At 38.3% G+C, this 27,592-nt stretch overlaps 1 protein-coding gene across 2 annotated transcripts; it reads left to right on the top strand.

The window, feature by feature from the left end:
- Positions 1-13: 13 nt before the first annotated feature.
- DHX29 (DExH-box helicase 29) lies at positions 14-27,500 on the top strand. 2 transcript variants are annotated; one of them, XM_051642653.1, is made up of 27 exons: positions 14-205; positions 2,289-2,362; positions 3,140-3,253; positions 3,779-3,908; positions 4,290-4,432; positions 5,058-5,180; positions 5,604-5,730; positions 5,998-6,159; positions 6,767-6,932; positions 8,328-8,451; positions 8,939-9,535; positions 10,879-11,022; positions 11,116-11,292; positions 11,868-12,008; positions 13,716-13,860; positions 14,075-14,195; positions 15,152-15,236; positions 15,827-15,915; positions 16,502-16,630; positions 17,466-17,541; positions 18,119-18,343; positions 19,040-19,176; positions 19,803-19,896; positions 20,844-21,146; positions 22,455-22,586; positions 24,144-24,240; positions 24,995-27,500. In XM_051642653.1, the coding sequence occupies exons 1-27, from the start codon at positions 28-30 to the stop codon at positions 25,048-25,050; spliced, it is 4,089 nt and encodes a 1,362-aa protein (XP_051498613.1). In that variant the 5' UTR covers positions 14-27; the 3' UTR covers positions 25,051-27,500. The 2 variants fall into 2 exon arrangements, with proteins under 2 accessions (XP_051498613.1, XP_051498611.1); XM_051642651.1 differs by having other exon boundaries at positions 5,055-5,180.
- The last annotated feature ends 92 nt before the right edge of the window (positions 27,501-27,592 follow it).

Genomic DNA, 27,592 nt, shown 5'->3' with positions numbered 1-27,592 from the left:
GGGGCGGGGCGGGGCGGCGCGGCTGCCATGGGGGGCCGCAACAAGAAGCAGCGGGCGGGCAGCGCGGCCCACACCGCCTCCGCCGCCACCGCCGCGGCCCGCGCCCGGGCCGCCGCCGAGGCCGGGGCAGCCGCCGCTGCGGAGACGGGCAGCCGAGCGGGGCCGCGGCCGCCGCCCGCCGCGAAGGAGCCGCGTGTCAAGCAAGGTGCGGGGCCCGCGGCGTGAGGCGGCACCGGCCGGGGGGCCCGGGAAGCGGCTGTGCCGTGCGGAGGAGGGATGATGCGGGGTCCGAGCGGCGGGGAGGGAGCGCGGGGAGGGGCAGCGGGGTGAGGGAGCCCCGCGGGCGCGGCCTGGGGGCCTGGGTGTGCGGCTGCTGCGCGGCCTGTGTGTGCGGCTGCGGCTGCGGCTGCTGCGCGGCCTGTGTGTGCGGCTGCTGCGCGGCCTGTGTGCGCTGCTGCGGCTGCTGCGCGGCCTGTGTGCGCTGCTGCGGCTGCTGCGGCTGCTGCGCGGCCTGGCGAGAGGCCCTTCAGAGCCCTCTGGCCCGGGGCTGGCCGTCGCGCTTCCCGGGATTGTCCCTGAGCAGGCGGGCCTTGTGGACGTGGGTGTGTTGCGTTAATTACAGCAAGTCTGTCATTCGATTATTGGCGCTTTCTCGTGGAGCAAGTGTTGTTGTGGCAGTTTCCCAGAAGTGAGGTGGTTTTGTAGCAGTTAATGCTGTATGTGCTCGGTGTGATGCGGGTTTGCGATGTGTTTTTCCTGTGCCACGTTAAAAGTCCAGAGCAGTTCCAGGAAGCACTTGGGCAGCCTTGGACAAGCTGGTTCAGTTCTGGGTGCAGATTGAAAAACTAGTATTCTGCAGCACTTTGAGATGGTTGTCTTCAGTAAGTCACCTTTGCCAGAAGTAGCTCAGATTATTTCTAACGTTGGTAACAGTTTGTATTACAGGCTACAGACAAATCATGCAGTAGCCAGGCCATTAGAGACTACAGATTGTAAACACAAAATTGTACAATCCATTATTTTAAACTTTCTGAATCTAGACGTGTGCTCTGCTTTTAAAAATTTGGGCTCTGCTAGACCTATTTCTCATGTCTCCCACTCCTCCAACCCCATGGTGCTGAGTCCTCTTCATAAGCTATCCTGCTTGTCTCCCAGGTTGTCTGCTGTGGTGAGAAACAAGTCACTGTATGTGAAGAGTGGGTCACTTTAGTCTAAATACTGTGCAATTGCACAGCCCACCAGGAAGCACCAGTGATTAGCTAATGAGTGTTAACTGCTCTTGGTAGCTCCTCACCAGAGGCATTGGTTTTATTTTTCTGAAATGTGGCTACACACAGCCAGTGCTAGTCTAAAATGTTCTACTAGAGTCTCTCTGCAGGCAGCTGGAAACTGAGGAGCTTTGGGCTTGGAGGTAGCAGTGCCTCCAGAGGCTGCTCCCTTGGGGTGGCACACAACTTCAAGGGGCAGTGAAAGCTGTGGGGTTGCTCAGTTTCTTTTTACCTGTGCAGGACTAGAAACAGTATGTTCCTTCTGAAAATGAGGGAATGCAGCAGTAATCTGTGTGTTGTGAGAAGCCAGACCATTCTAATGACAATAAATAGGTTTGTGGACTTCTTTTTCTAGCAGCTGCTGAAGGAAAAGTATTCAAGAATGACCATAGCAGAGCAGACCAAAAGCCTCTGTCACCCAGTGTCCTGTCCTAGATAGGGGTCAAAAGCCAGGTACCTAGGTAAGAATGGGTTGAAAATGCAGTGATAATGCAGTGGCCTAAGGTCTTCCCGTTGCCTGAGCCTGGCAGCTGAGCCAGTTGCAATGTTTTTTCAATGCTGTCTCGAATTGATTGATTTCTTTTTTGCAAAGCCATTTTGTCTGCCCTTGGACTCAGGTAAACATCAATATCCACGGCTTTAGCAGCAACGAGTTCTGCTACACAGCTGTGCACTTTGTAATAAAAAAACCTCAATAGTCTTGCTTGTTTTGAACCTGCCGTTAGTTTCCCTATTTGGTGCTCCTTGTTCATGCATGGATAGAGTGAGCAGTCAGTCCCATTTCATTCCGTTGTACCTCCTGGTGTTTTCCATTTTGTCTGCTAAGAGTCGTACCCTTCTTCACTGATCCTTGTTTGAGGGTCTCTGTGTTATCATTGATTATTCTTGGTTTTGTGGACCTGTGTATTTCTGGCAAATTAGTGTAACACTGACCTGTGTTATGTTTGGTCTCCTTCAGCTACAATAGATAACGTTCTCTGTGTTTTGCATGTGTAATTGATGGTTATTTGCAATTTGCAGGTCCAAAAACTTACAGTTTCAGTTCAACAGCAGATTCTGGTGTTGCTGCAAATCTAGATAAATCTGTTCTTAAGGTGAGTATCTTCGTTAGCTAGAACACCTTTGGTTTTCATTATGTTCTTCTCTGAGTAAATATTTCTTCAGCTCTTCTTCAATATTATGTTATGCAGGTAAACTATTTGTTGACTGTCTTGAGTTTGATGTGTTTGGGATTTAGAGTGTGCTTTAAGAAACAAAACTAAGACGGCAAGAGAATTATTATATTTTTTAAGTAACATTGCATGCAGGACTATTAAGTGTTATGTTTGGGCTTCTGCTGTGCATATGGGTTTTGTGTCAGAGGAAGAGTACAGATTTTATACAACAGCCTCAGTAGCAACCAAAACTTGCATCCCATTTCAGAACTATTAAAAATACAAAAATTATTATTTTACAAAAATTATTTTTTGTTAAAGCCAGATAGGAGAGTGTCACTGATTCTGTCTTGATGATCAAATTATTTTATACCAGTCCAGTAAGCAGAAGAGAAAAACCTTGTTTTTCTGGTAGACATTTTTTTGTTATGTGCTCATGGTATTTCCCTTGACATGCTAAGTTTAATTGAAGGCTTAAATGGGCTGTCTCTGCAATAAGGAATGAACTCTTCTCTTCAAATAAAAGCATATAGCTAGCAAAATGGGAAAAAAGCTGTCCCTTTTGTAAGGAATGTTTACTGCCCGTATGAAAAGCTGGAAAAGTTGGGATTTGAACAGCAGAGAGATTTTTGTCTTCCTTCCTTAGCTGTGAAGAGCATTGAAATGGTACAAAAATTTGGAATGCTTTCTTTGTGTCAACTAATTTTCTCTGCTCAGGTGATGATAAATGGTAATTTGGAGAAAAGGATTATTGATGTAATCAATGACCATAAAAAACAGAACGATGACAAAGGAATGATCTCCAGAAGACTTACTGCTAAGAAGCTACAGGTAGAGTTTAAAGTGTTCTCTGATCACTGCTTATTTATAAGAAGCAGTTTCTGTTTTGCCATTCGAATTGCGCCTGCTGGGCTTATAGTGCAAGCCAGTGTAGGATGCTTTTCAGTAGTTACCGTAATGGAGTCAGAGAAATTGACAAGTATGTTTACTAGGAAAGATACACCATTTTTCATTCAGTAACTGAAATAGGAGTCTTCAGACAGGAAAGAGGAGTAAAACTTTATTTCAGTGATTTACATTTTCTGCATTTTTTTATTCCATAGACCTGGAAAATTGTAGGTTTATTTTCTAACTAGAAAACATGTTTTGTGCGGAGGTTGGAGTGTAGATTTACTTATGCATACCTATTTACAATAAACTCTGTGTGGTCAAATCAGGATTTTCTACTCAGCCTTGTGATATGTTAATTTCTACTGTCTACCATCAAATGCCGGTTTTTGGATATGTGGGAAATAGGAGTTTACAAGATTATATTAGATTGCTAGATTAAAACCTACTCTTTTTAACTTTTTACAGGATGTATACATGGCTTTACAAAGATTCTCTTTTAAGACTGAGCACATTGAGGAAGCAATGAAAAATACACTTCTATATGGAGGTGATCTTCACTCTGCACTCGATTGGCTTTGTTTAAACCTTCCTGATGGTGAGTACAGAGACAGAAGATTGCACCCAGTTTTTAACAGAAGAGTAATAGAACCTGCTCTGGTATGGGAGTGCTACATAATGTAATTATATATATTGTTTCACTAAGATGGGTCCTCATCACAGTGTTGCTTTCCTAGAAGTGTTGCTAACTTGTTCTGGCATTTTTTGTAATAAGTATTAAGTCTTACAGACTTTTATTCCTACTATAGAGTTTTATGGGAGTCCAACAAGCAAATGCTGACTTACCTAAGTGCTAAAGCCTAATTTTATTTCATGCATGCTGTTCCTGTTTTGTGTTCTTGTTGGCTCCCAACACACTCTAAATTATTTTCAGTCATTATTATTGACATATTCTGTGACTTTTTTTTTTGTTTTGAAGATGCCTTGCCTGAAGGCTTTAGCCAGCAGTTTGAAGAACAGCAGCAGAAACCTAGAGCAAAGTTTTGTTCTTCTGTGTCAAGATGCGAACCCCCACCTCGCTTAGCAGATAACAAAAAGAAACAAAATGGCCCTGAAACTAAGGTAGTCTGAGAAATTAATTTACCTTTACTGCAGGGAAGAGAGAACAAAGTTTTCTGAACACAGAATTTCCTACATCGATGTCAAAAACCTCTGAAAATATGTTATGTTTAATAATTGTCACCTGCTTTATTTTAACTTCAGTGTCATGGTCATTTGAAGGTAACACTTTTTTTTTTTAACTGTGAAGTCTTGAATGCTCTTCATAGCCCATGTTTGTGGTAAAGCTTAATTTTCTTCTGGAATGTGTTCATAATGTTTCTTAACTGATGGCACTCTTCACCTACTTGAGTGGATTTAAATTTGCCTGCATACTCAGTGGTTTGATTTCGGTAGTTATTGAATCTTAAACCTAGAAATTGAAAAGATTTCTTGCAAAAGTGTGCTTTTGTGTCTTTTTTGTTACAGCAGTTACAATCATTCAAGTGTTAAGATTATTTAAGTATGTTGTGAGATGTTTACCCTGATTGGAGATCTTTTCTCCATGTTTTTTTGTGTTATTTATGTGATGTAATGTAGTTTACATATAAAATCTGAAGCAATAGTTCCTAAATACTGGCAGAAAAAGGCATTGATGTTTTCACTTACTGTTGTTAGTAATTTTAGTTTTTGTTGCTCTTCCTAGCAGACATGTGTGGTGAAAGAAAAAGAAGTGAGTGTGAAGGAATGGATTTTGCGATATGCTGAGCAACAGAGTGATGAAGAAAAGAATGAGGCTGTGAAAGAGGCAGATGAAGAAAAGTTTGACCCAGTAAGATAGAGTAACATTTCATGGCAGTCTTTCAAAAATGGATGTCTCACATATCTGCAAGTAGTGAATTCAGTTGTTTAAAATAGGGGCTTGAGTACTTTTGTTATGTTACATATTTTTATTTTTGCAGGTTACTGAAGGGGAAATGTGTTGAAACTTCTCCCTTCCTGTGTTGTTTTTCCTTTCCTACATTTTTTTAATTGGGCTCGAAATACTGAACATACTGTGCTGGAAAGGAAAAATTCTTGAAGCATGTTTTGAGATTATTAAGGAGACTGTCAAATTCTAAGAGGTTTTGATTGTTAATGACATAAAAACTAGTTGTTCTTGCTTGGTGTAAGCTTGGTATGCAGGACAAAAAAATGCCCTACTTTTTACCATGAAGTTCATTAAACGTGACAAGCATAATTCTGTTTGAAATAGAATGAGAGGTATGTACATCTGGCTGCCAAGCTCTCAGAAGCAAAAGAGCGTGCAAGCATCTCCAAGCAAGAGAAAGACAAGCCAGGCCAGAAGGAAGCACAAGAGAAAATAAGAAGAATTCAGCAAGGTAGAGCTATGCAAATTTCTGTGGTTTATTTTGTGGCCTGCATATTTGCTAGGCAACTAAATCTGAGTCAGACTGAATTGATTTAATCATTTTTTAAGCCATTGTGTGAATTGCAGACTTTCCTCAATCTCTCCTCTTCATGTGGGTCAAATTCTGAAAAATCGGTAACATCTCACTACTTCTGTTTTTGGATGCTCTGTATGAATTAATGCCATTGATCTTTTCTTTTTTTAAAAAGTGAATACTCAGCAGTTCTTTCTCTGACAGAAATGGCAATACTTGAAGAACATCCAGTATTTAATCCAGCTATAAAGATTACAAACCAACAACAAAATGAAAAGAAAAAAACTCCCTCCACTCAGCCACAAGAAACCACTTTGGATTTGAGCTTGCTTGAAAAACCTGAAGGTGCTGCAAAGGAAGAGAAAGGTGTGTTGGAAATGGTTCAGTACAAACTTAAAGTGTACCTCAAATTCCCTGTTCTAGTTCTTGTTTTTCCTAGATTGCATTGGCATTGCAGTGTTGAGTCATCAAGCCCTGCTTGCTGGAAAGGCAAGGTGAACTACCTCACTGAACAAGATTACTCTGAAGGATCTGGGTTTGTTTTAGTGGATATTGAAAGCTATTTTTTCCATGCTGTCATGTCTAAATTTTTTTAAATTTATTTTTTTAATTGTAGGGCTAGTTACTGTTTTCATTGTCACCCTCCTTTTTAAAACTAATTTCATTGTAAACCTTCAAACTCCTACATTACTTCATAATAAAGTTAGTGGAAGCCCTTAAATTATTGGATGACCACATATGGCAAACAAAGTGCTGTGATTAATTTGCTGATACATACTTTTGTGGGAAAAGCAAGAATTTCTGACATGTATCAATACTAGTGTTTCTGGAAAAACACTTGAGAAAATACTGCTCTCTAGTAAAAAATACATTTGAAGAAAAGGTAAGAACATCCTTGGTTATCAAATGAGTGTGTAATGTAACTGTAAAATGAATTTTAGAAGACTTACAATGTATCTCTTTCTTCTTGTAGTAAAGAAGAAAGAACCATTAGATGTAAGAAATTTTGATTATAGTGCTCGAAGCTGGACTGGTAAATCTCCAAAGCAATTTTTGATTGACTGGTGCAGGAAGAATTTTCCCAAGAGTCCAAATCCTGCATTTGAAAAGGTTCCAGTTGGAAAATATTGGAAATGTAGGTATGTATTTCCTATAAAATTTTCATTTTCTTCTTAGTTCATTTAAAAATATAAATGCTGGCTACTTCTGTCTTGTTACATTGATTCAGATTTATATAAATAAAGTGTGTTTAACCCAAACTCTTTGTTAGTACACCAGGGAAGTATTTATAATGATAGAATGCATTGGGTCAGAAGGGACCTTTAGAAGTCATCTGGCCCAGCCCCTTGCAGTGTGCAGGGACCTTTTTAACTGGATCAGGTTGCTCAGAGCCTCATCAAGCCTGACCCTTAATGTCCCCAGGGATGCAACCTCCACCACCTCTCTGGGCAGCCTGTTCCAGTGCTTCACCACCCTCAGAGTAAAAAACTTCTTCCTAATGTTTAGTCTAAATCTACCCTGCTCTAGGTTAAGACCATTGCCCCTCATCCTATTGCTACACATGCTTGTAAAAAGTCCCTTTCCAGCTTGATGGTGGCCCCTTCAGGTACTGGAAGGCCACTATAAGGTCTCCCTGGAGACTTGTCTTCTCCAGGCTGAACAACCCCAGCTCTCTCAGCTCTCGCAGGAGAGGTGCTACAGCCCTCAGATGATTTTTTTTTATGGCTCTTCTCTAGACCTGTCCCAACAAGTCCACATCCTTCTTGTATTGAGGGCTCAGCCTGGATAGCTCAGCAGAAGCAATGCTTAGACTGGATGCTATCACAAAAATAAGGTTCTATGAATAACCTTGTAAATAAGGGATTAGTTTTTTAATTCTGTACTGTTGAATGAAAGGTTCTGAAGCAAACTTTGGAGAAGTTTGCTTCTGATATTCTAATTCAAAGGTAATACATTAAATCATAGTTTTTAAGCCCATGGATACCAAAACCCCTTCAGAGATTGTTTAAAATAAAGTGGAAGTTAGAATTTTGTGGGAAGGCTGCTATAAGGTTGTAACCAAAACAGTGCAGTGCACAGAATGTGAGAAAGTTGACTGCCGGTCTGACTGGTTTGTATCTGTTAAACAGATGTTTGTATCTCAGATCATTAACAGTCATCTCAATCTATGCTAAGGAGTCACAAGCAAACAAACAAATTTTTAATTCATCTTCCAAAGCAACTAACCTTAATGGTGATCTGTATGTCTGTAAATACTCTTGCTAAGAAATACTCTGAAGAAAATGAATACGCTTGTTAAGAGACCAAAAAAAATAGTCACATTCACTGCTGGAGCCAACTGCTGAAAATGTTCTGCTATTCAATCAAAACTTAACATCTGTTTCTGTTTATGAAATACTGAGTAATGTTAAATTTATTTAGCTTATTTTCTCTATTTTAATTTCACTGCTATGTTTTAAACAAAAACACTAACAGTGTGCAATTCTTATGGGTAACAAAAATTCAGGAAATGCCTTTATGACTTTGTCTTTAAGGGTCAGGATTACCAAATCATCAGATGACATAATGACAATGTGTCCTACAATCGTAACAGAAGATAGTATGCAAGCACAACATCTAGCTGCTACTTTGGCACTCTATCATTTAACCAAAGGACAAGTAAGATTTTCTCCAGTATTACTATTCTTAGCCAGGGATCTATCTGCCTCTGCACTTGCTTGTTATAATGTAGAATCATAGATCCATTGTGGTTGGAAGATACCTTTTAATATCTACTGTCCAGTTCAGCCATTAGTATCTAGTTAAATTCTCAAAACAGTTTAATGAAGTGTTTCCCTTTAAATTCTATGCTTGTTGTATGTCTTCATTAGCTTTTATCTGCACTTGTGTATGTGTTGCAGTATGCAGGGATGACATTTTTTTATTGTAGAACTGTTTTTTGAGTATTGTAAAGAATGCAAGCCAATTAAAAAGCAAAATGTATTGCTGATGTTTATATTACTGTTATCATAGTTTTTGTATTTAGAAGTTGCTCCATATTTCATGTTTTGTCATATCTTTTGCCATTCAAGTTCATTTACGTTTTAAATGCTAGTGACACCACTAAGTACAGAAAGTAATTTTTTTCTGCTTTTTCTACCTCAAGTCAGTTCATCAGTTGCTGCCTCCTACCTACCGAGATGTTTGGCTAGAATGGAGGGATATTGAAAAGAAAAAGGAAGAGGAAAACAAGATAGAAACCAACAAACCTCGTGATAACTTTATTGCTAGATTATTAAACAAACTCAAACAACAACAGCAGCTACAGTCTGAAAACCAGTTAAAGGTATCTGAGGGTCCTGAAGATTCCTGGGAAAACTTAGTTTCTGATGAGGACTTCAGCAGTCTCTCCCTTGAGACATCAGAAACAGATAATTTGGAGCCTTCAAGGATTTTGTTCAAAAAGCTGCAAAGTTCCTCCAGATACCAGAGGCTTCTGAAAGAGAGACAGGAGTTACCTGTGTTTAAGCACAGATACTCTATAGTAGAAGTTCTTAAAAAACATCGAGTAGTTGTTGTTGCTGGTGAAACAGGCAGTGGAAAGAGTACCCAGGTGCCCCATTTCTTGTTAGAGGACTTGTTGCTGGATGAAGGATCACGTAAATGTAACATTGTTTGCACACAACCCCGAAGAATCTCAGCGGTGAGTCTTGCAACCAGGGTTTGCGAAGAGCTGGGCTGCGAATCAGGACCAGGAGGAAAAGTAAGCTGTGTCTGAATTCCTTTTTCTAGTCTTGACCAGATACAGGGGGCTGGATTGTTGCCACAAGGCGTAAACATTCTTTCTTGCACAACCCAATAATTAGATTTTTTTATATTTTTTTTTAAAAGGGTGTCTTGCTATGTCAACTGTTTCTTTCCAAATTGTCACTTGTGGCCCTCTGGGTATCCATATATAGTTTCTAGATTCTTTAGAGGGTAATTAAGAGAGAGTGCTTCATAATAGCCAAACACCAACAAATTCGTCAGAGACTGTGGCATCTCTTATGAATGAAGAGAACTCCCCTGAATGAAGCTCTGACCAAAGTGGCTTTGAGTGAGGCCCTGCTTTGAAAGAGGACCTTCCAGCGTAAGAAGAATTGCTTGAAGAAAACTAAAATCCTGTATGCTTTGTGGTAGTATTTTTGTGCAAAAGTATTTTTAAGTACTGCAAAGAACCCCTCTCCTAGTTTAATTAGGATAAAATTATAGAACCAATTTTCTGTTCAGGGAAGCTGCAATTTTTGAGAAGACTGCAGCATCCACTTGTGTGAGAGAGATGTTCATAAGGCATTTTGTTGTAGTTAGTGGCCAGCCATGGTATGCATGTTTCTGTAGTGATCAAAGTCCTCAGCAGTTTTGAGCTAGCCAGGTCCCAGGGCTAGGAGGAGCCAAATGCAGGCAGCTGAGCCAAGCTGGCCAACAGAGGTGTTCCATGCCATAAACTGAGTTGCTCTCACTATGAATTGGGAAGTTTGCTCTGGGGATGGAGCCCTGCCTCAGTGGCTGCCATCCCTGGAGGCTCTTATTCACCGTTTTGCCCTCCAAGGCCTGCTTTCCCATTTGCTTGCTCTCTGCTGGAGCTGTGGTGCTCTGTTTGACATCTGGCATTCACCACTGGGAGCCCACAGCTAGTGACCACTACGTGGGCTGAGTATAACTTTGTATTTCATACTAGTATTTGGATTAGTAGTAGTTATTATGACAATTGTTTTCATTTCAATCCATGGGCCTTCTTTTCTCCTGATTCCCCTTCTGAGTAGGGGAGGGGTCATCAACTGATAGAGCAACGACCTAAATGTAGACAACCATTAAAACACTGAGTTTACCACCTGTGGCTACTCTGGAGAAACCTGGCTGTAGATTTCAGTGTATTTTCTCACTTTTATCTAAAGGAAGTGCATGTATGAAAAAATGGTATGGTAGTCATTTGCCATGCTATACAGTTAGCAAGTTGTGCATTCTCTGAGTATGACAGCATTTAAATTTCAATTAATTTTTAATATCTTGAGCTTGCATACAATTTTAAGTTATTCCTTTATTTTTAATATCTTTTTTTTTTTTAAGAATTCCCTGTGTGGTTATCAAATTCGTATGGAATCAAGAACAGGAGAAGCCACCAGACTACTGTACTGTACAACAGGTGTCCTGCTTCGGAAACTTCAAGAAGATGGTCTTCTTTCAAACATATCTCATGTTATTGTGGATGAGGTTATCAGCTCTTACTATTCTGCAGAAACTGTAGTTGTTCTGGGCCTTGACTTGTGCTAAAGCCTTACTGTAGATATATTTTTCTAATTCTAGGTACATGAAAGAAGTGTCCAGTCTGACTTCTTGCTAGTTATTCTAAAGGAGATACTGCATAAGCGTTCAGACCTGCATCTGATTTTAATGAGTGCTACTGTAGACAGTGAGAAGTTTTCCAGCTATTTCTCACACTGTCCCATTTTAAGGATCTCAGGGAGGAGTTACCCTGTTGAGGTAGGTGAATGTTTCTTTGCTTATGCCAGATACTTACATATACTGTCTACCTCATTGCTGTCTATAGGAAGTATACCTATAACTCTTGCTTACAAAAAATACGTATCTTAAATGTCTGTTCAAGGATTTGTAACCCTTTTCCTTTTTGAAAATACAGCTTTAGCTTTGAAGTATAGGGTTGTACTGTTTTTTCTGATGGATTTATTATTGATTAAAATCAGTCCATCAGTGATACTTTGATTTTTGTCTGTTTAACCTAGATAGAAAGGAAAGCACTAAATAACTTTCCTTCCACCCACCATGCAACTTTGTTGTTACACTTACTGTGTTCCTCATGCACATTAGGTAGGCTATGGTAAAGCTAATGTTAGTGATCATGTGGAGAGGCCCATTCACAAACTCATAGCAGCTCTAAGTTTAGGCTTTCAAAAATGATAAGAAAGATGAAGTTGAAATTTGGAAGATCTATTACAACATGAAAGGGAAGGGCTTGCCCTCTTCAGATTTGTATGTAAGCTTTAAAAAAAACAAAAAAGGTTTGACATGTCTTGTATTTCTTTGGATTTTCACTGAAGATTTTCCATGTTGAAGATGTAATTGAAGCGACTGGCTATGTTCTGGAGAAAGACTCAGAATATTGTCAGAAATTCTTGGAGGAGGAGGAGGAAGTAACAATAAATGTTACTAGTAAAGGAGGAGGCACTACAAAGTATCAGGTAAAATAGGTATTTCTAGTTTTGTTTGGAAACCTAACTTTTTTAAATTATCATTTTAATTCCTCTTATTAAATATTAATAGCTTGTGTAATATCAAACGTTCTGTCAACAGTTGATATGACAGACATAATGGCACTCCTACAGTGGAAGCCAAATTTTTAATAGCAGTGCACACTTACATTTGTCTCCAACTCCGTTATAGCTGCCTTGATATTGCTGTATTTGTCGTTTTTTCCCCTACATATTCCCAGCTGTAGATCTATAAGCAGCAGCATGGGAAAGTATTTAAATTGTTGTTTGTTTTTTTTCCCCTGAAGAATTCACCCAAGTTGTGAACCTGAGAACAGATTAGGCTAGGCCATATTCTTCTTAGCTTAAAAACAAAGATCCTCCAACTTGGTATGCCAAGTGAGATTATTTACATGAGATTGTTGTGTAGAGCTTTTTGGTTTAACAGACTGTGACTGATCCTGTAGGTAGTTTGCAGTGACAGCTGCATGTGCTTTTCCATCAAAATTCCTGAAGGAAGAGTACGTGAATGCTGTCTGACATCAGGCAGCTTAGGCTGTTCATCTAGACTGTCTATATTTTTTTGTAGATCCTTGCCTTTTCTGACTTGATCTTTCAAAGTCTCTGCAGGACTTTTTAGCATGGCATGTCTGCACACTGATGCACATGTTGAAAAGCATTCTCTCATGTGCTCTGCTGATTTTTTTTCTTTTTTTTTTTTTTCTTTCCTAGAGTGGTAGCTACCTCATGCATCACAACAGCATGTTGTAGTTGAATCACAAGTGCTCTCCCGAGTGCTTCTCCACCTTTGTGGTTTATTTCTGGAACCTGGACCTGGAAACTATTTTCATTTGTGAAACAGACTGTATAGTACTGCTTTCACAAGCTTAGATATTTCCTGTTTTTTGGGATGCTGTTTAACGTTGCTATATACCTATACACAGGTTATGAGGGTGCCTTTGATTTAATCTAACTCGCACTGTTTTTAGTGTAAAATCACTTAAATGCCTCTTATCTAAACCTATGTTTTAAGAAACTGTTGGCTTTGTCTGGAATAGAGTTAATTTTCTTCATAGTAGCTAATATGAGGCAGTGCTTTGGATTTGTGCTTCAAATAGTGTTGATAGTTCAGGAATGTTTCAGCTATTGCTGAGCAGTGCTTAGGCAGAGTCAATGTCTTTGCTGCTTCTCACCACATCCCACCAGCAAGCAGGCTGGGGGTGCACAATGAGCTGTGAGGGGACAGAGGCCAGACAGCTGACCCCAACTATCCACAGAGGTATTCTCTGTCATAGGATGTCATGTTCAGTATATAAAGCTGGGAGAAGAAGGCAGGGAAGGACATTTGGAATTAGGGATTTGTCTTCCCAAGTAACTGCTACGCATGATGGAGCCCTGCTTTTCTGGGGATGGCTGAACAGTTGCCTGCTAGCTGGAAGTTGTTTTGCTTTGCTTTGCATTTGACTTTTGTTAAACTGTCTTTGTCTTGACCCAGAAGTTTTCTCAGTTCTACCCTTCCAATTCTCTCCCCATCCCACCAGCAGGGACATGAGTGAGCACCTGTGTGTGGCTTAGTTCCTGTTTAGGGTTAAACCACAACAGAAACCTTAATTAAGTGAATAGCAAATTGACCTTCTGCTCTCTTACCTTCTCCTAAACCACTGAGTGTATGATTTTTTTCCTGCTTCTCTTTTTTAGGAGCATGTCCCAATCCAGTCTGGATCTGGTATTGATTTGGCTCCTTACTATGCAAAGTACAGCAGTCGTACACAGCAAGCTGTCTTCTATATGAATCCTTACAAGATCAACCTTGAACTTATTTTGGAGTTGCTTGCATACTTAGGTACAGTGTACCTCTTAAGAAGTTTATATCCCTGAGGCTGTCCTTTCAACTTGGTTTCCAATTTTTTTACATATAATGAAATACATAATTTCATTCTTACATGAAACATCCTAAGAAGCATTTATCTTGGGGCCCAGAATTAGTTCTTGTTCAAGTTAAGCTGTTTGCAAACCCATGTTGGTTTTAACTCTGTGCCTTTACTGTAACTTTCCAGATAGGAGTCCTCAGTTCAAGAACATTGAGGGTGCTGTGCTCATCTTTTTACCAGGCCTTGCCCATATCCAACAACTGTATGATCTCATTTCAACTGATAGAAGATTTAACTTGCGTGAGAGGTAATGCAGATATCTTGTATAAAGTTAAACAATTAATATGTTAATTGGGTTTTAAGGTCTGCTGTTCTTGAAAAGTGAGACAGTTACACCTCTGAGCTGTTTGTACTAAAAGTGTGCTTTTATTATTGAAAAACGATACAGGCAAAAATGACAGGTGCTTAGCAATGGTACAACTATAACTTTTTTCCTTTTGATTTTAGTTTTCAACAAACTTAATTAATCTCAAAGCACTTGACTACTTCTTTTCCACTGCTTAAGGTATGGAAGCTGCTTTATCTGGGATATAGCTTTCTCTGGCTTGCTATTCACGTGGAAGCAACTACTTCCTGAGAAAAGATCCAGAGTCAGCAGCGTACTAAGAGGAATGGCATAGGGTTGTAGTGACAGACAGTTTTGAAATATATTTTGTGGGTAACTAGAAATTAGGAACACAAGGGTATAAATAGAACATTTGCCACAAAATTGTAGAGATTCATAGATGGAGTGAGATGTCAAGGTCTAGAAAAGAAGGAAAGCACAAATCTCTGTGGCTGTCTGACCTCTGAAGGCCTTTGTCACTCAGGCTGAAAGTTGCATATGTTAATAGTTCTGTGTGAAGTTTCAATAATGGTCTTGTCTTGGAAGCACAGTGTAAAGAATGCAGGTTCATGGACACCTAGTTCACTTTTTAGCTAGGTTATTGGTGAACATGAACCTAGAGTTTGGCAGTAGTAGTATTTTTGCTGCGTTATTGCCCATTAGGAGACTAGCCTTATGAACTAGTGGTGTTATCCTTTCTTGATACTGTAATAAAATACTGAAGCAGACTTTCATACCTAATGGTACAAAGTTTTGTACTCTTTCAAGTATCCATTCTAGTTGCTTTCTGCTAACTGTTGCCATTGTTCTGGTATTTTTTTTTCTACTGGATTTTAATTTGATAAGTGTGTATTGAATAGTGTAATTTCTTGTTCTAGGCACAGGTTGATAGCTTTGCATTCTGTTCTGTCAACTCAAGATCAAGCAGCTGCATTTACAATACCACCTCTTGGTATTAGAAAGGTATGACATATTTAGAAAGGCAAAGTTCACCTTGTGGGTGCACGTCTGAATTGTTTTAAAATTGTATCATATAGACATACGCAACAGCTAGTTGTTCCTGGAATTTTCTTGTTGCAAAGAAACAATTCTTTAATTGAGTGATCTGTAACAAGTAGAATTTAGCATGCTATGAAAACATTGTCAGTAATCAGAAAATTTTTGTAACCTAGTCGTTTTCTAAGACTTCTTGAATTGTTGCTTTTCTCCATTTTCAATTACTGTTAACCAACAGCTAGAGCTTTTATCTTGGAAGATAGTATTTTATGCACAGCCAAATTAATTTAAAGTTGGCCAATTTTGGCAGGTACTGTTTTGATGGATTATAATACAAAAAATCAATGTGAAATTCTCATCAACTTTTAACTCTTCAATAACTGGGGAAGACTAAGCCATTTTAGTTATGTAGCTTTTAATGCTTTGTCAGACTATTTAAGGCAATATTTATGGGTAAACAACTTGAACCAAACGTATTTTATAATATTGATCAAAAGTCTGAAAACTGCTAGACAATTCCATAATTATTTTCTTTTTATCATATTACTTCATTTCAGATTGTTTTGGCAACCAATATAGCAGAGACAGGCATTACGATACCAGATGTTGTCTTTGTAATTGATACTGGGAGAACAAAAGAAAATAGGTGAGAGTTTGGTTTTCATCAATCCTGCTGTGATTACTGTAAATACTTGGAGGTTAGAGTACTGCAAGATTGTTTTAGTATCTTTATAAAACTACAATTCTGGGGAAAAAAAAATATCTACTGAGCTCACTGAACAGCTTGCAGTTCAGGGACAAGTTTGGGATGAATCTTTGGATTTTCAAATGGTGTGAAGAATAACAAGGGGAATTGTTCATGGATGTGGAGAGTCATGATTAAGGACTGGTTTAGAAATAAAGTAGATCATGTTTATACTATCTTGAGTTTTAAGTCGTGGTTTTTTTCTGTTTAAAATGTGAATGTGTTAAAATGAGCAATTCTGAATTGCTGGAAAGATGAAGTAATACAACAGCTGTTTCATTTTTCAATTTTTACATTTTGGTGAGTCAGTTGTATCCAAGATACTGTGACGTACAGTTTTCCCCATGTATGCTCAGTTTTCAAAACTGAAAGTATTTTTTAAGAAATGCTATTTAGATATACTATCAATATGCTGGTATTTAAGTTAAGCATGCATTAAAATTTAAATTCTGAAATCTGAATGGGTACTTGCTTTACAATTTTTAAGGTACCATGAAAGTAGCCAGATGAGTTCCCTGGAGGAGACCTTTGTTAGTAAAGCTAGTGCTCTGCAGCGACAAGGAAGAGCTGGGCGTGTTAGGGATGGATTCTGCTTCCGAATGTACACGAGAGAAAGGTACTGTAAACTCAGTGAGCAAGACTTTGTAAATCAGGTAAATCTCTTTTCTGGGCAAGTCTTCTTGAAATTCACTTCAGTCACTGCAAACTAGAAAGGCTGAACTGTAAAAATACAGATTATATGAATATCTGATCAATAAAGTATTATAGCAGTATTTGTTTCACAATTTAAGAGAGTTAATTTTATGCTTGGTATTTCTGTAATGTGTTATCAAAAAAAATCTCAACATTAAAGGAAAGTGCAGCACTCTGGAATTGTAGATCAGTTTTTATCTACATCTACTGCCTTGCATCAAGTGTACACAAACCTTACTGCCTGAACTTAGAACTTTTTATAAGATGAATCTGTGGGTTCTAAACCACAGATTCAGAAGTGGTATCTATGTGGATAAGGGATGGGAAAATATTAAATCATACAGCACTGCGGAATTAGTTTGTTACTGCAGTGGAATAATCTTTTTCCTACTTGTCAAAGTCAGAAGCAGCTTCCAGCTGAGAAACAGTTATGGTAAAGTATTTTGAAATAAACAGTGAATTGTTCGTTTTAGCCATATGCAAGATTTTCAGTTTGGGAGCTATGCATTTTAAGAATTTGTTTTGAAAATTGAGATCTGCTGTTCCTCTCTTCCACTAAAACTCTTGCTTTCCGAGCTACCACACATGCTTTGAATTAAAGGATGAGCACTTTACCCATGCATTAAAACACGTGCCACTCCCCACCCAGTTATCACCAAAAATAACATCAGCAAAGAATGAGCATGTGAAACCTGAGCTTAAAAATTGAATTCAAAGATTTAAATACAATATCTTTGTCTGTTTTTATCATGTTGCAGGTTTGAAAGTTTCATGGAATATTCTGTTCCAGAAATACTGCGTGTGCCTTTGGAAGAATTATGCCTTCATATTATGGTATGTTGTTTTTTGAATTACTGACCTTGTTAGCTAAAAAGACTTGCTAGGACAGCCCTAATCCAATGTAGTTAGTGGGGCTAACCCATTTTTTTTTGTGTTGTGGAAAATCCAGAGCATGCTGCTGAGTGAGAATAACATGCTATACTATTCCAGTTTACCTAAGACTGATAATTCAGATTTAGTTAAATAGCCTTCAAACTGATTTCTGCTTAAGGAAGCAATTCCTTTCCCTGCCTCTCCATCCTGAGTAGGATATGTATGGTAAGGCTAGCAACCTGGCAGAATGCCAGCTTGAACTGCATTTCAGCAGGTTTGAGAGTCTCCTGCTCATCTGTAACCACTGGTTACATATTTCTGTAGTCAGGGGTCATACCATAAAAAGTCATTCCAAACAGTGAAGTTTTGGTAACCTCGTGTGGGGTGTGTTTATGTTCTGGAAACCAAGAGCCAGGTCTAGGAGGGAGAAATGTGGGGTTTTGGTTGGAAGAACAGATTTCCTGTTTCCCTTGTAACTACTACAGAAGTTTGTTACCATAAGTTTTTATACTGAAATATACACCCATTTACTTCACAGAAATGTAATCTTGGCTCCCCTGAAGATGTCCTTGCCAGAGCATTAGACCCACCACAGCAGCAAGTAATTGGTAATGCAATGAACCTCTTGAGGAGGATTGGGGCTTGTCTGTTAAATGAGCCCAAGCTGACTCCATTGGGCCAGCACCTTGCATCCCTTCCTGTCAATGTAAAGATTGGCAAAATGCTGATATTTGGTGCTATATTTGGCTGCTTGGATCCTGTGGTGAGTAAAAGTAGAAATATATATCTGATTTTTTAAAAAAAGTGTAGAAATGGTTAATTCTTTATAATTAATCTTGCTTCTTGCAACATGGTATTTTGAAATGATGATATAAGAAGTTAAAATGTTTATTTTTACGTGAAGGCACTTCAATATCATGGAGAACAGCCTAAGTGTTCTTAAACTCCTTAGTCTCCAGTTCTGTCTGTTATTGCCAGGGACTTAGAGAAAAAGCCCTCTTGTGGGTTAGACCAGTCTGAATTACCCTGCAGTTTGTGGGCCAGTGATGTGTTGATGGAAAGCTATTGCAAATTAATTGATGGGGTAACATATGTGAGAACTGTGGCATGGTTTTTGCTTTCACCTAGCTCTAATTTACTGCAAATTAGGAGCAAACGGGTATGTTAGTTGCTGAAAAATGAAGGTTAAAATTCCGTGTGCCCTCAATTTCTCCTGTTAATGTGGTATAATCTAAAGCAGTTGTTTTATCTGACCTTCAGTGTATCATATCAAGTATTGCTTTTGAGATTTAAACTGTTTTATCAAACACATACATATATAAGGCACTATGTAAGCAATACCTTTAATATAAGTAAGTTTGAATTCTATGTAGGAAATTATAGTAAAAAAAATTAAAACTATTTGTATGATAAACACTTAGGAAAATACTCTTTAAGTCGTGTACTTTACTAATTGCAGGCAACTCTGGCTGCTGTTATGACAGAAAAATCCCCGTTTACTACACCAATTGGTCGAAAAGATGAAGCAGATCTTGCAAAAACATCTCTTGCCATGGCAGTTTCAGACCATATAACAATCTACAATGCCTATCTGGGGTAAACTATAATTTTTGTGTTCATAAGTAGATGCAGGTAATACTTCTCAGTAATGTAACATTCCTTAGTAAACATCTTCTCTTTAGTTGCACCTGAAGTTTTTCTGTTCAGATAACAATAGATTGCCAAATACTGTAACACAAAAGGCTAGCTTGCTTAGTACTTTATCCTTTAACTCCTTTTAACTGTGCGTGCACACATACAGAGGGTCTACTGTGTCTGTTATCCTAGTGCTTGAAGTTTTTTGCTTGCTGTTTGTGATATGCTGGCCTCAGTATTTTGTATTTGAGAAAATACAAATGTGTATTTTATAAAACATGGCATACATATTTTTTAGGATATTATCACTAGGTCTCACACGTAAATTTTCTTTCAGCTGTTGAGACAGTAGTGTGTAATTTTTGGGAGAAAATTACCTTTTATTTTTGTTAGTATCTGTCAAATTTATGTTACAGGCATATTCTCCAGAGTACTCTTAGGCCAGTAGCATTTATGTTTATTAACGCCACTTATTTCTAGTTTTGAGTGTTGACTTAGAACAGTATTTTGTTTTAACTTACTACCACATTCATATTGTTACATCCTTGGTTCTTTTTGCTGTAATAAGATGGGATTTTTTTCCTTAGGTGGAAGAAGGCTCGACAAGAAGGGGGGTATCGTGCTGAAATTACTTACTGCAGAAGAAACTTCTTAAATAGGACTTCACTTTTAACTCTGGAGGTAAACTGAATGATCACACTCTGCAATCAAAAAAATAGCTGCTAAAATCTCCTTCTGAAAAAATCTCATGCCCTTTTAAAGAGGTGATAGCACAGTTACTATTTAGACAAGACAAAGACAAGTGGAATGCTAGTGACTGATGAACTGCACACCTCAGGTGAGGCAGCTGTGTCTGCACTGGAGTTCTTTGATATGCACACTAAGTTGGTGTACATCTGTGCAGTCCCTGCTATTGGAGGAGCTGGCTCTTACTCCTACCACAAAATCAAAACTGATGTGTTAAAATACTTTGTATTCTTGAGCATCATTCTTGATGCTGAAGAACAGGTCTGCTAAAAGTTAGTTTGAAGGATGAGCCACAAACTTATATAAATCACCTTTTAATTTTGGTGAAAAAACGTTTTAATTGATGACTGAGCTCTCCTAAGCAGAAGTGGATAATGGATGCAAATGTATCTTTTTATTGTAACTACAGGTGAGAGATCTAGTATTTGCAGTATATAAAGTACCATGTATCTAATCCTATATTCCAGCTAAGGTTTTTTCTCGTAGAAACAGCCTGTATTCCAAACTGGATGCAGAAAACACAAGTGTTTTTCTAGGAAGAGCTTTTTTTCCCTGGGGAGCATGAGTATTTGGGATGGAGTGTCATTATCTGCTGTGACCAAGAGGGCAAATGGCATCCTGGAGTGCATTAAGGAAGGTGTGTTAAGCAGGTCTAGGGAGGTTGTACCCCCCTCTACGCTGCCCTGGTGAGACCACACCTGGAATATTGTATCCAGTTTTGGGCTCCCCAGTTCAAGAGAGACAGGGATCTACTGGAGAGAGTCCAATGAGTTAGACTACATGATCTCTAGAGGTTTCTTCTAGCCCTTACCATTCCATGATTTTTTTATTCCATATACCTTTTTAAATTCAGAATTTCACTAATACCTTACTAATTTCAGGATATGAAGCAGGAACTCATAAAGGTGGTCAGAGCAGCAGGGTTCACAGCCCCTACAATGCAATGTGGATGGAATGGAAATGGAGCCACACAATCCCTTTCTCTCCAAGAAATTGCTCTTCTGAAAGCTGTGTTGACTGCAGGGCTGTATGACAACATAGGAAAAATAATATATACAAAGTCTGTGGATATTACGGAGAAGCTGGCTTGCATTGTAGAAACTGCTCAGGGTAAAGCTCAAGTGCATCCCTCCTCTGTAAACCGAGATTTGCAGACATACGGGTGGCTCCTCTACCAGGAGAAGGTAAGTGACAATAGTGAATATAGCTGATAGCTGTGTAAAGGTGGAGTTATGCCTCTAATATTAAATAACATACACCAGTGTAAAGTCTATTCGTATGTCTTCTTTATCTTAAGCCTTGAGTATCTAATGATCCTAAAGTCCATAAAAATGAGTCAGCTGAGTGCTGAAGAAAAAGAACATCATGAACAAATCAGTGTATGGTAAAACTGGTAGCTATAAGTAAGAATATCTTTTTGTGTGTCATTTAACTTAATAGTATGTTTTAAATACAGTGCTGTTGATTTTCATATGATCATGTTAATCAGTAATATGCAATAATAACACTTCAAAGTGGGCTTTTTCTTTTTTACTGTTGTAAGCAAACTCTAAAGTTTTGAAACTTGGTACAGGCAGACCTTGCATATTCCCAGTAATGACTTAAGAAGTTCAGCAACCAATTACAAAATTAGCTATTTCATTTTAAGTGAATGGCTTTTGTGTGTGTGTTTGTTTGTTTGTTTTTCCCCTGTGTCTTTATTCTCCTTCTGAACTGAAATTATTTTCAGGTGTTTGCTAAATCTGAGTGTTAACACTTAAGCTCCTTCTGGTACAACAAAACCTTCACAGCTGTTGCTTAACAGCCGGCCTTACTGTAGAGGAGTAGGAAATTACTTTAGACTTCTTGATGCTAAGAAGCTACAGTGTTTTTTGGAGATTTGAAAATATTTCCTGCCTCCAAGAACCTTGTGCTGTAAGGGCAGGACTGTTACTGCATGAACAGTGGAACATACAAAGCCTGCACTGTCTTGTGAAGATACTCGCTTTTTGTTTCCTTTCCGCCTTCTACAACTCCTTCCCATTCCATCTTTGTCTGTGAGAGGCTTCAAAGCCAGAAGTAGCAATATGCTGAGCCCCGTAGTTTACTCTCTCTCTCTCTGTCTTTGCATGTGCCCATATTTGTGCTCATGTGCATGTGCATATAGAGACATAGACAGGCTTGCTACTGCTTAGAAGACTGTATAATGGAGGAGTTTTACCTGTGTTTTTACTTCAGTAGATTTGCTAATTTTGATGTCTTTTTCTCTGAACAGCACTAGGCTAACATTATCTTTTGGTTTGAATTTAACAGGAAAATTGTGGCTGTGGCTAATTTCCTGGTAGCAAATAAGCCTCTCACTTAGAAGGCTTTATGTTGTCTAAGGCAGAAAATTGTAATGGGGAAAAATGGTATTTTTTCCTTTTAAAAGTAGCAGTAAAATTTGCTGTTACAGATTTTATGTGGTTTGGGGTTTTTGTTTTTTTTTAATGCTTCTGTTTGCTTCTATGCAGGTGAGGTACACTAAGGTGTATTTGAGAGAGACTACTTTAATATCCCCCTTTCCCATTTTGCTTTTTGGTGGGGATATAGAGGTCCAGCATCGGGAGCGTCTCTTGACAGTTGATGGCTGGATCCATTTTCAGGTGTGTTGGAGTGGTAACTACCTTCTGTGGTTCCATAGGCTTTTGTATTGCACACTTGATGTACCAGCTTAATTCACAACATTGTCTATGTGGAATGAAGACAGAAGAAGGAAGCAGAGGATTAAAAGAATTTGTAATAAATTCTTAGCAAATTACACTTCAAAGAATAGACTTGCAATATGTAGCTTGAATCAAATCAGTTCCTTTTCTCTATATACAGAAAGTGGGTATTCTTTCAGAAAAGGTACCAGAAGCTGATATAGACTAAACCTTGTTTTATAGAGCTGGTATTGAAAGCAGATGACTGTGCTATTTTATATTACCTTTTGCTACTATCCTATAATCAAATACATACTTCTATTTGAAATACTATTTATTTGCTTTATAGCCTAAACAGAGCTATTTGAGAAAGAAATGGAAAATACCTGTTTGCTTGAGTTTGTGTGTTTAGGTTTTTAGTTTGTTGTTTGTTTTGTTGTTTTGTTTATTTTTTCCAGGTGAAAAAGTTTTATTTGGGAATGGGAAAGCTGCATGTATTTTCTTAGCGTATTTGTGCAGACAAAATTAAAGTAGGTGACATGCCAGAATTCTCTAAGTTTTGTTAAGTGGCAAAGGCTGGTTTTAACTGGCATGCCAACTGTTCGGTTACAATTTTCTGGGCTCCTGTGGGCCCTGTGTTGCAGCTCAAGGAAGGCTGTAAGTTACAAACACTGCAGTGTTTTGCACTCCACCGATGCAAGCAAGCAACCATCTAATTGAATTCACCACTTATGAATACAGAATTTTAAAAAGCAACTCCCTTGTGGGTTTGTAGGGTAATTGTTTTTATGGTCCCTGGGTGGCTACAGATAGTGTAGTTGCTGGGCCAGTTGCATCTTGTGTATTTCAGAATTTCTGTTTTTCTTAAGTGCTAAGCACAGTGTATTGTATTTTGTGCTTTTTCTATAATAACTACTTACTGTACCACAGTACATGAATGAATATAAAATATATAAATATATGTAAAAATATATATATGTATAAATGAAACAAAGACTGGCATAGGGAAGGAAGGATAAAGCACAGGATTCCTGGAAAAGGCTTCAGCTTTAGATGTCCACATTCCTAGCGATGTACAACAGGTTTGTGATTGCTTTCTCAGGAGTCCAGGCAGCCTCCTGAAATGTGTAGATATTTTATTTTGGGTATGAACTAGTTTGTACTTTTTTACCTTGAGGGGAAAAAAGCAATTAGCAAGTATGATGTTGGCAAATCAATAATTTCACTGTATGCTGATTGTTCATGATGTGTGTGGGAATGCATTCTGAGTTACTCTGCTGAGTTGCTGTTCTTTAGGCTGTGATGCTACAAGCAACAGGTGCTTAAAGATAAAAAGGCATCATGTAAGCCCAGTCATTTCATTACTACATTATCCATATACTTAAAATCATGTGTATGCATCATATTTGTGGGAATCTTGGTATAAACTTCTGTTTGTATGTAAGGTAGTATTTTAATCTGTGCCTTGGTATAGAATGTCTGAGTAATGCAAATGTTTGTCTTCTGTGTTCTTCATAGGCTCCTGTAAAGATAGCAGTAATTTTCAAACAGCTGAGAGTTCTTATTGAGTCTGTTTTAAAAAAGAAGCTTGAAAATCCTAAAATGTCACTTGAAGGTAACTTTATTACTGCACTGCTGACTGATTTATTAAATGGACCTTGTGGCAAATTTGAGGAAGCAGTATTACACTGCATCCTCACCCAGTAGAGCTAGTGTGGCTTGAATATTATCACATTATCTTGAGACACATAAAAAGTCATTGGTATTTCTACATATGTTATGTGGCTCACACAAGATATATGAGGATCTGTACAACTGCTGTTTTAAAGGTATCCCTGATAACACTCAAGACCGTGGTAATAATTGTGAGGTATTCAAAACAGAAGATTGTTTGATGAACCTCAGCCATGGATGAATTTTAACTATGTAATGCAAGTTGTCTTGCAGTTGAGTTTAGTGGTGGGGAACTGCATGTTGGTCCCAAAAGTAAGGGACAGAGGAGGACAATTTAAACTTTGACCACTGGATGTTCAGAAGAATGTTATAGATGCGGAAGAGGAAAGGGAGTTCTCATCTGCTAATGTATCTGTAGTTAACCAGTAGCTTTCTCAGTCTCATTTGTGAAATACTGAAATTACCACAGTCAGCTTATTGAATAGTTTTATAAACTTCCTAAGGATGTACTGTGGGCATACTTTCTGCCTTTTTGCAAAAAATTCCCATATGGGAATCATTTGTCTGTCTTTGGACTCTGGCATAGCATAAGACATTAAGTTGCTGAAAGCTAGACTTACCTTATTTTCTTGGGTTTTGGGAATGGATTTCTAAGCTCACTTCATTCCACTCACTGTGTTTTTTCTCTCCTCTAGATGACAAGGTGTTACACATCATCAAAGAACTGATAAAAACAGAGAACAGTAATTGAAACCAGAATCGGTAACAAACCAGAGCTTCAGTAATGGCTGGGGAAATACACACTCCAACATTAACTGAAAGTATTTAAAAGCTTAGTGTGGTTGATACCAGCTGTGACATGGAAAGACTGCATGACTTTACATAGAATTTACCTTTCTGTGTATGATTTTTAAGGATGAACATTGAATACGTTTAGCCTTTACAGTACATTTGGTGCCATTTGTCTGACTGCATGAATGATGGATGAAAGCAATTTATTTTCTGGCCTTTCATTACTTAAAGGGGGCTTACAAGAAAGATGGGGACAAACTTTTTACCAGGATCTGTTGCAGTAATACAAGGGTAGATTTGGACTGGATGTATGGAAATTTTTTTTTTTTTTTTTTTTTCAATGAGGGTGATGAAACACTGGAACAGGTTGCCCACGGAGGTGGCAAATGCCTGATCCTCCGAAACATTCAAAATGAGTTTGGACAGGGCTCTGAGTGCCCTGATCTAGTTGGTGTCCCACCCAGTTCATTGCAGAGGGATTGGATTAGATGACACATCTTTTGGTCCCTTCAAACCCAAACTATTCTATTATTTTTTAAATACAAAAAAGTTCCTCTTTTGTTCAATGTCCTAATATACTATCACCAGTGGTGCAGACTGTAGTAATGATTGAAGATTGGGTCCTGAATCTCAGTTTAAGAAAATCCCACTAAATGTGTGCAAACAGAAGACAAGTATTTCTTATGTGGGTTTCCTAAGTGGTATTTTTTAATCTATGATTTTACAGCATTAAAGCAATACATCTATAAGATGTCTTAATTTTTCTGTATGGTTTACATTTAGGGGATACTTTATAAGATAGTATGGACTGCCATGAAGAGGTGCTCAGCTGAGTGTTGACCAGCTGCCCCTCCCCATCCTCTGCCTCTTGTCACACTTGTTCCTTCCTGTTCGCCCTGATCCTTATCTCTCCTTGCTACTGTAATAAGTTTTGCTGCCCCTTTCCTATTGTAAGTTTTGCACAACCCTGCCAGCCCCATCAAAATTATTATCATGGATATTGTGTTTTTCCCCCTTTTTTGGTCAAAATTCACATGATTCTCCAAGGTTATACCAAAGCAGTTCCTTTAAATGGTTCATCAAGCCATGGCTGAGGCCTTCTGGTCTTCATTATTTGTTTTATACTGGCTACTCCTTAATCAGGTAACTTAACAAACCAGATGCTCTTACATCCTACCTGTTCACACAATTTACAATTATGAAGTGAAATTCTAGATCACTAACTCAGCTATTAAGAATGAGGGCAGGGAGGAGAGTTTGTCATCAAATGATTGCAGTCTGTTAGGAACTCTGGTATAGGACAGAAGATACCTTTTGGGGTTTTTTTAGATCTGAAAATACACTCTTAGACTCTGCCATACGAAATATGTACAGAAAGAGCACTGATGAAAATGCCTGAACATGCAAAATATGTGGAGCTACCCAGTTAGACTGTCACAGCAGAACTGATACTGCTCTGCTAAGAGAGAAGCACAAGCTGAAGTTAAAGCAGCTTCTGCGTATTACCCTGCACTCAATTCTGGAAGAGGCAAGTTCTCCTAATAGTAGCTTGCTAACAATTCTGAGGGAAAAGTTATTGCATCTGTTACTGTTTAATTAATTGTGATAAACTAATGGAACTCCTAATTTCCTAGAAAAGCCAGGAAGTACTTTATTAAAAAAATATCATAAATCATACAAAATTTATGCAAGGAAGTATTTAAAAAATTGTTTTTTCTTCAGACTTCAATTTTGTGCTTTGTATTCCTGGACACATTATTCTTTCATGTCAGAACATGGAAAAAAAAAGCAAACTGCATTCCTTGAAGATAAATATTAAATCTGCACCCTGAAGTATTTATTACATTTTGGTTTGGTTGAGGCTTTTTATTTGTATCCTTTGGAAACATTAATTAGAAATACATTTTGGTAATTCAACAACTAACAAGCACTTCGTTGGTTTTTTTTAAGTTTGCATATGAGTTGTTGGATTTGAATGGCTAAATTCTAGTGAAAGTGTTAATTGTCCTTGAATTCTCCCTTATTTGTGTTTAGTAGAGTTTTTGCTCTATTTATGTATGGTCATGTTGAAATTCATGAAATTCAGAAGCATTCTTTGTGTTCCTCTAGCATGCCCTGCTTTGTTACCTTTTAAAGAAATTGCTTCTTTCAGGTGTTATTATGGGGATGTACTGTAAGAATAAGGAAATTTCTCACTCAGGAGAGTGCACAGTTTTCTGCAAATCAGATGAAATAGATCCCACTGTGGTGTACAGATAAGTACAGCTACCTTAAAATTAAGAAAAAACAACCAAGATTATAGTGACTTTCTGCTTCTGCAGTGTATGGTGAGCAACTTTTGTGCCTGTTCTTTTGGGTGGATGAACTTTCTCTTTTGTTGCATTTATTTAATAAATACTTCTCTTAACACCTTTGTGTTCCTTTTCTGTTCTTAAAGCAGTTGTCAGACACAAGATCAGTATTCATGGATATTTCTCACTGTAATTGCAACGATGATCTTC

The sequence above is a fragment of the Apus apus genome, chromosome Z (genome assembly GCF_020740795.1).
Source record: "Apus apus isolate bApuApu2 chromosome Z, bApuApu2.pri.cur, whole genome shotgun sequence".
NCBI lineage: Eukaryota > Metazoa > Chordata > Aves > Apodiformes > Apodidae > Apus > Apus apus.
The sequence above is the reverse complement of the archived record's forward strand: the minus strand, read 5'-3'. Positions and strand labels throughout refer to the sequence as shown.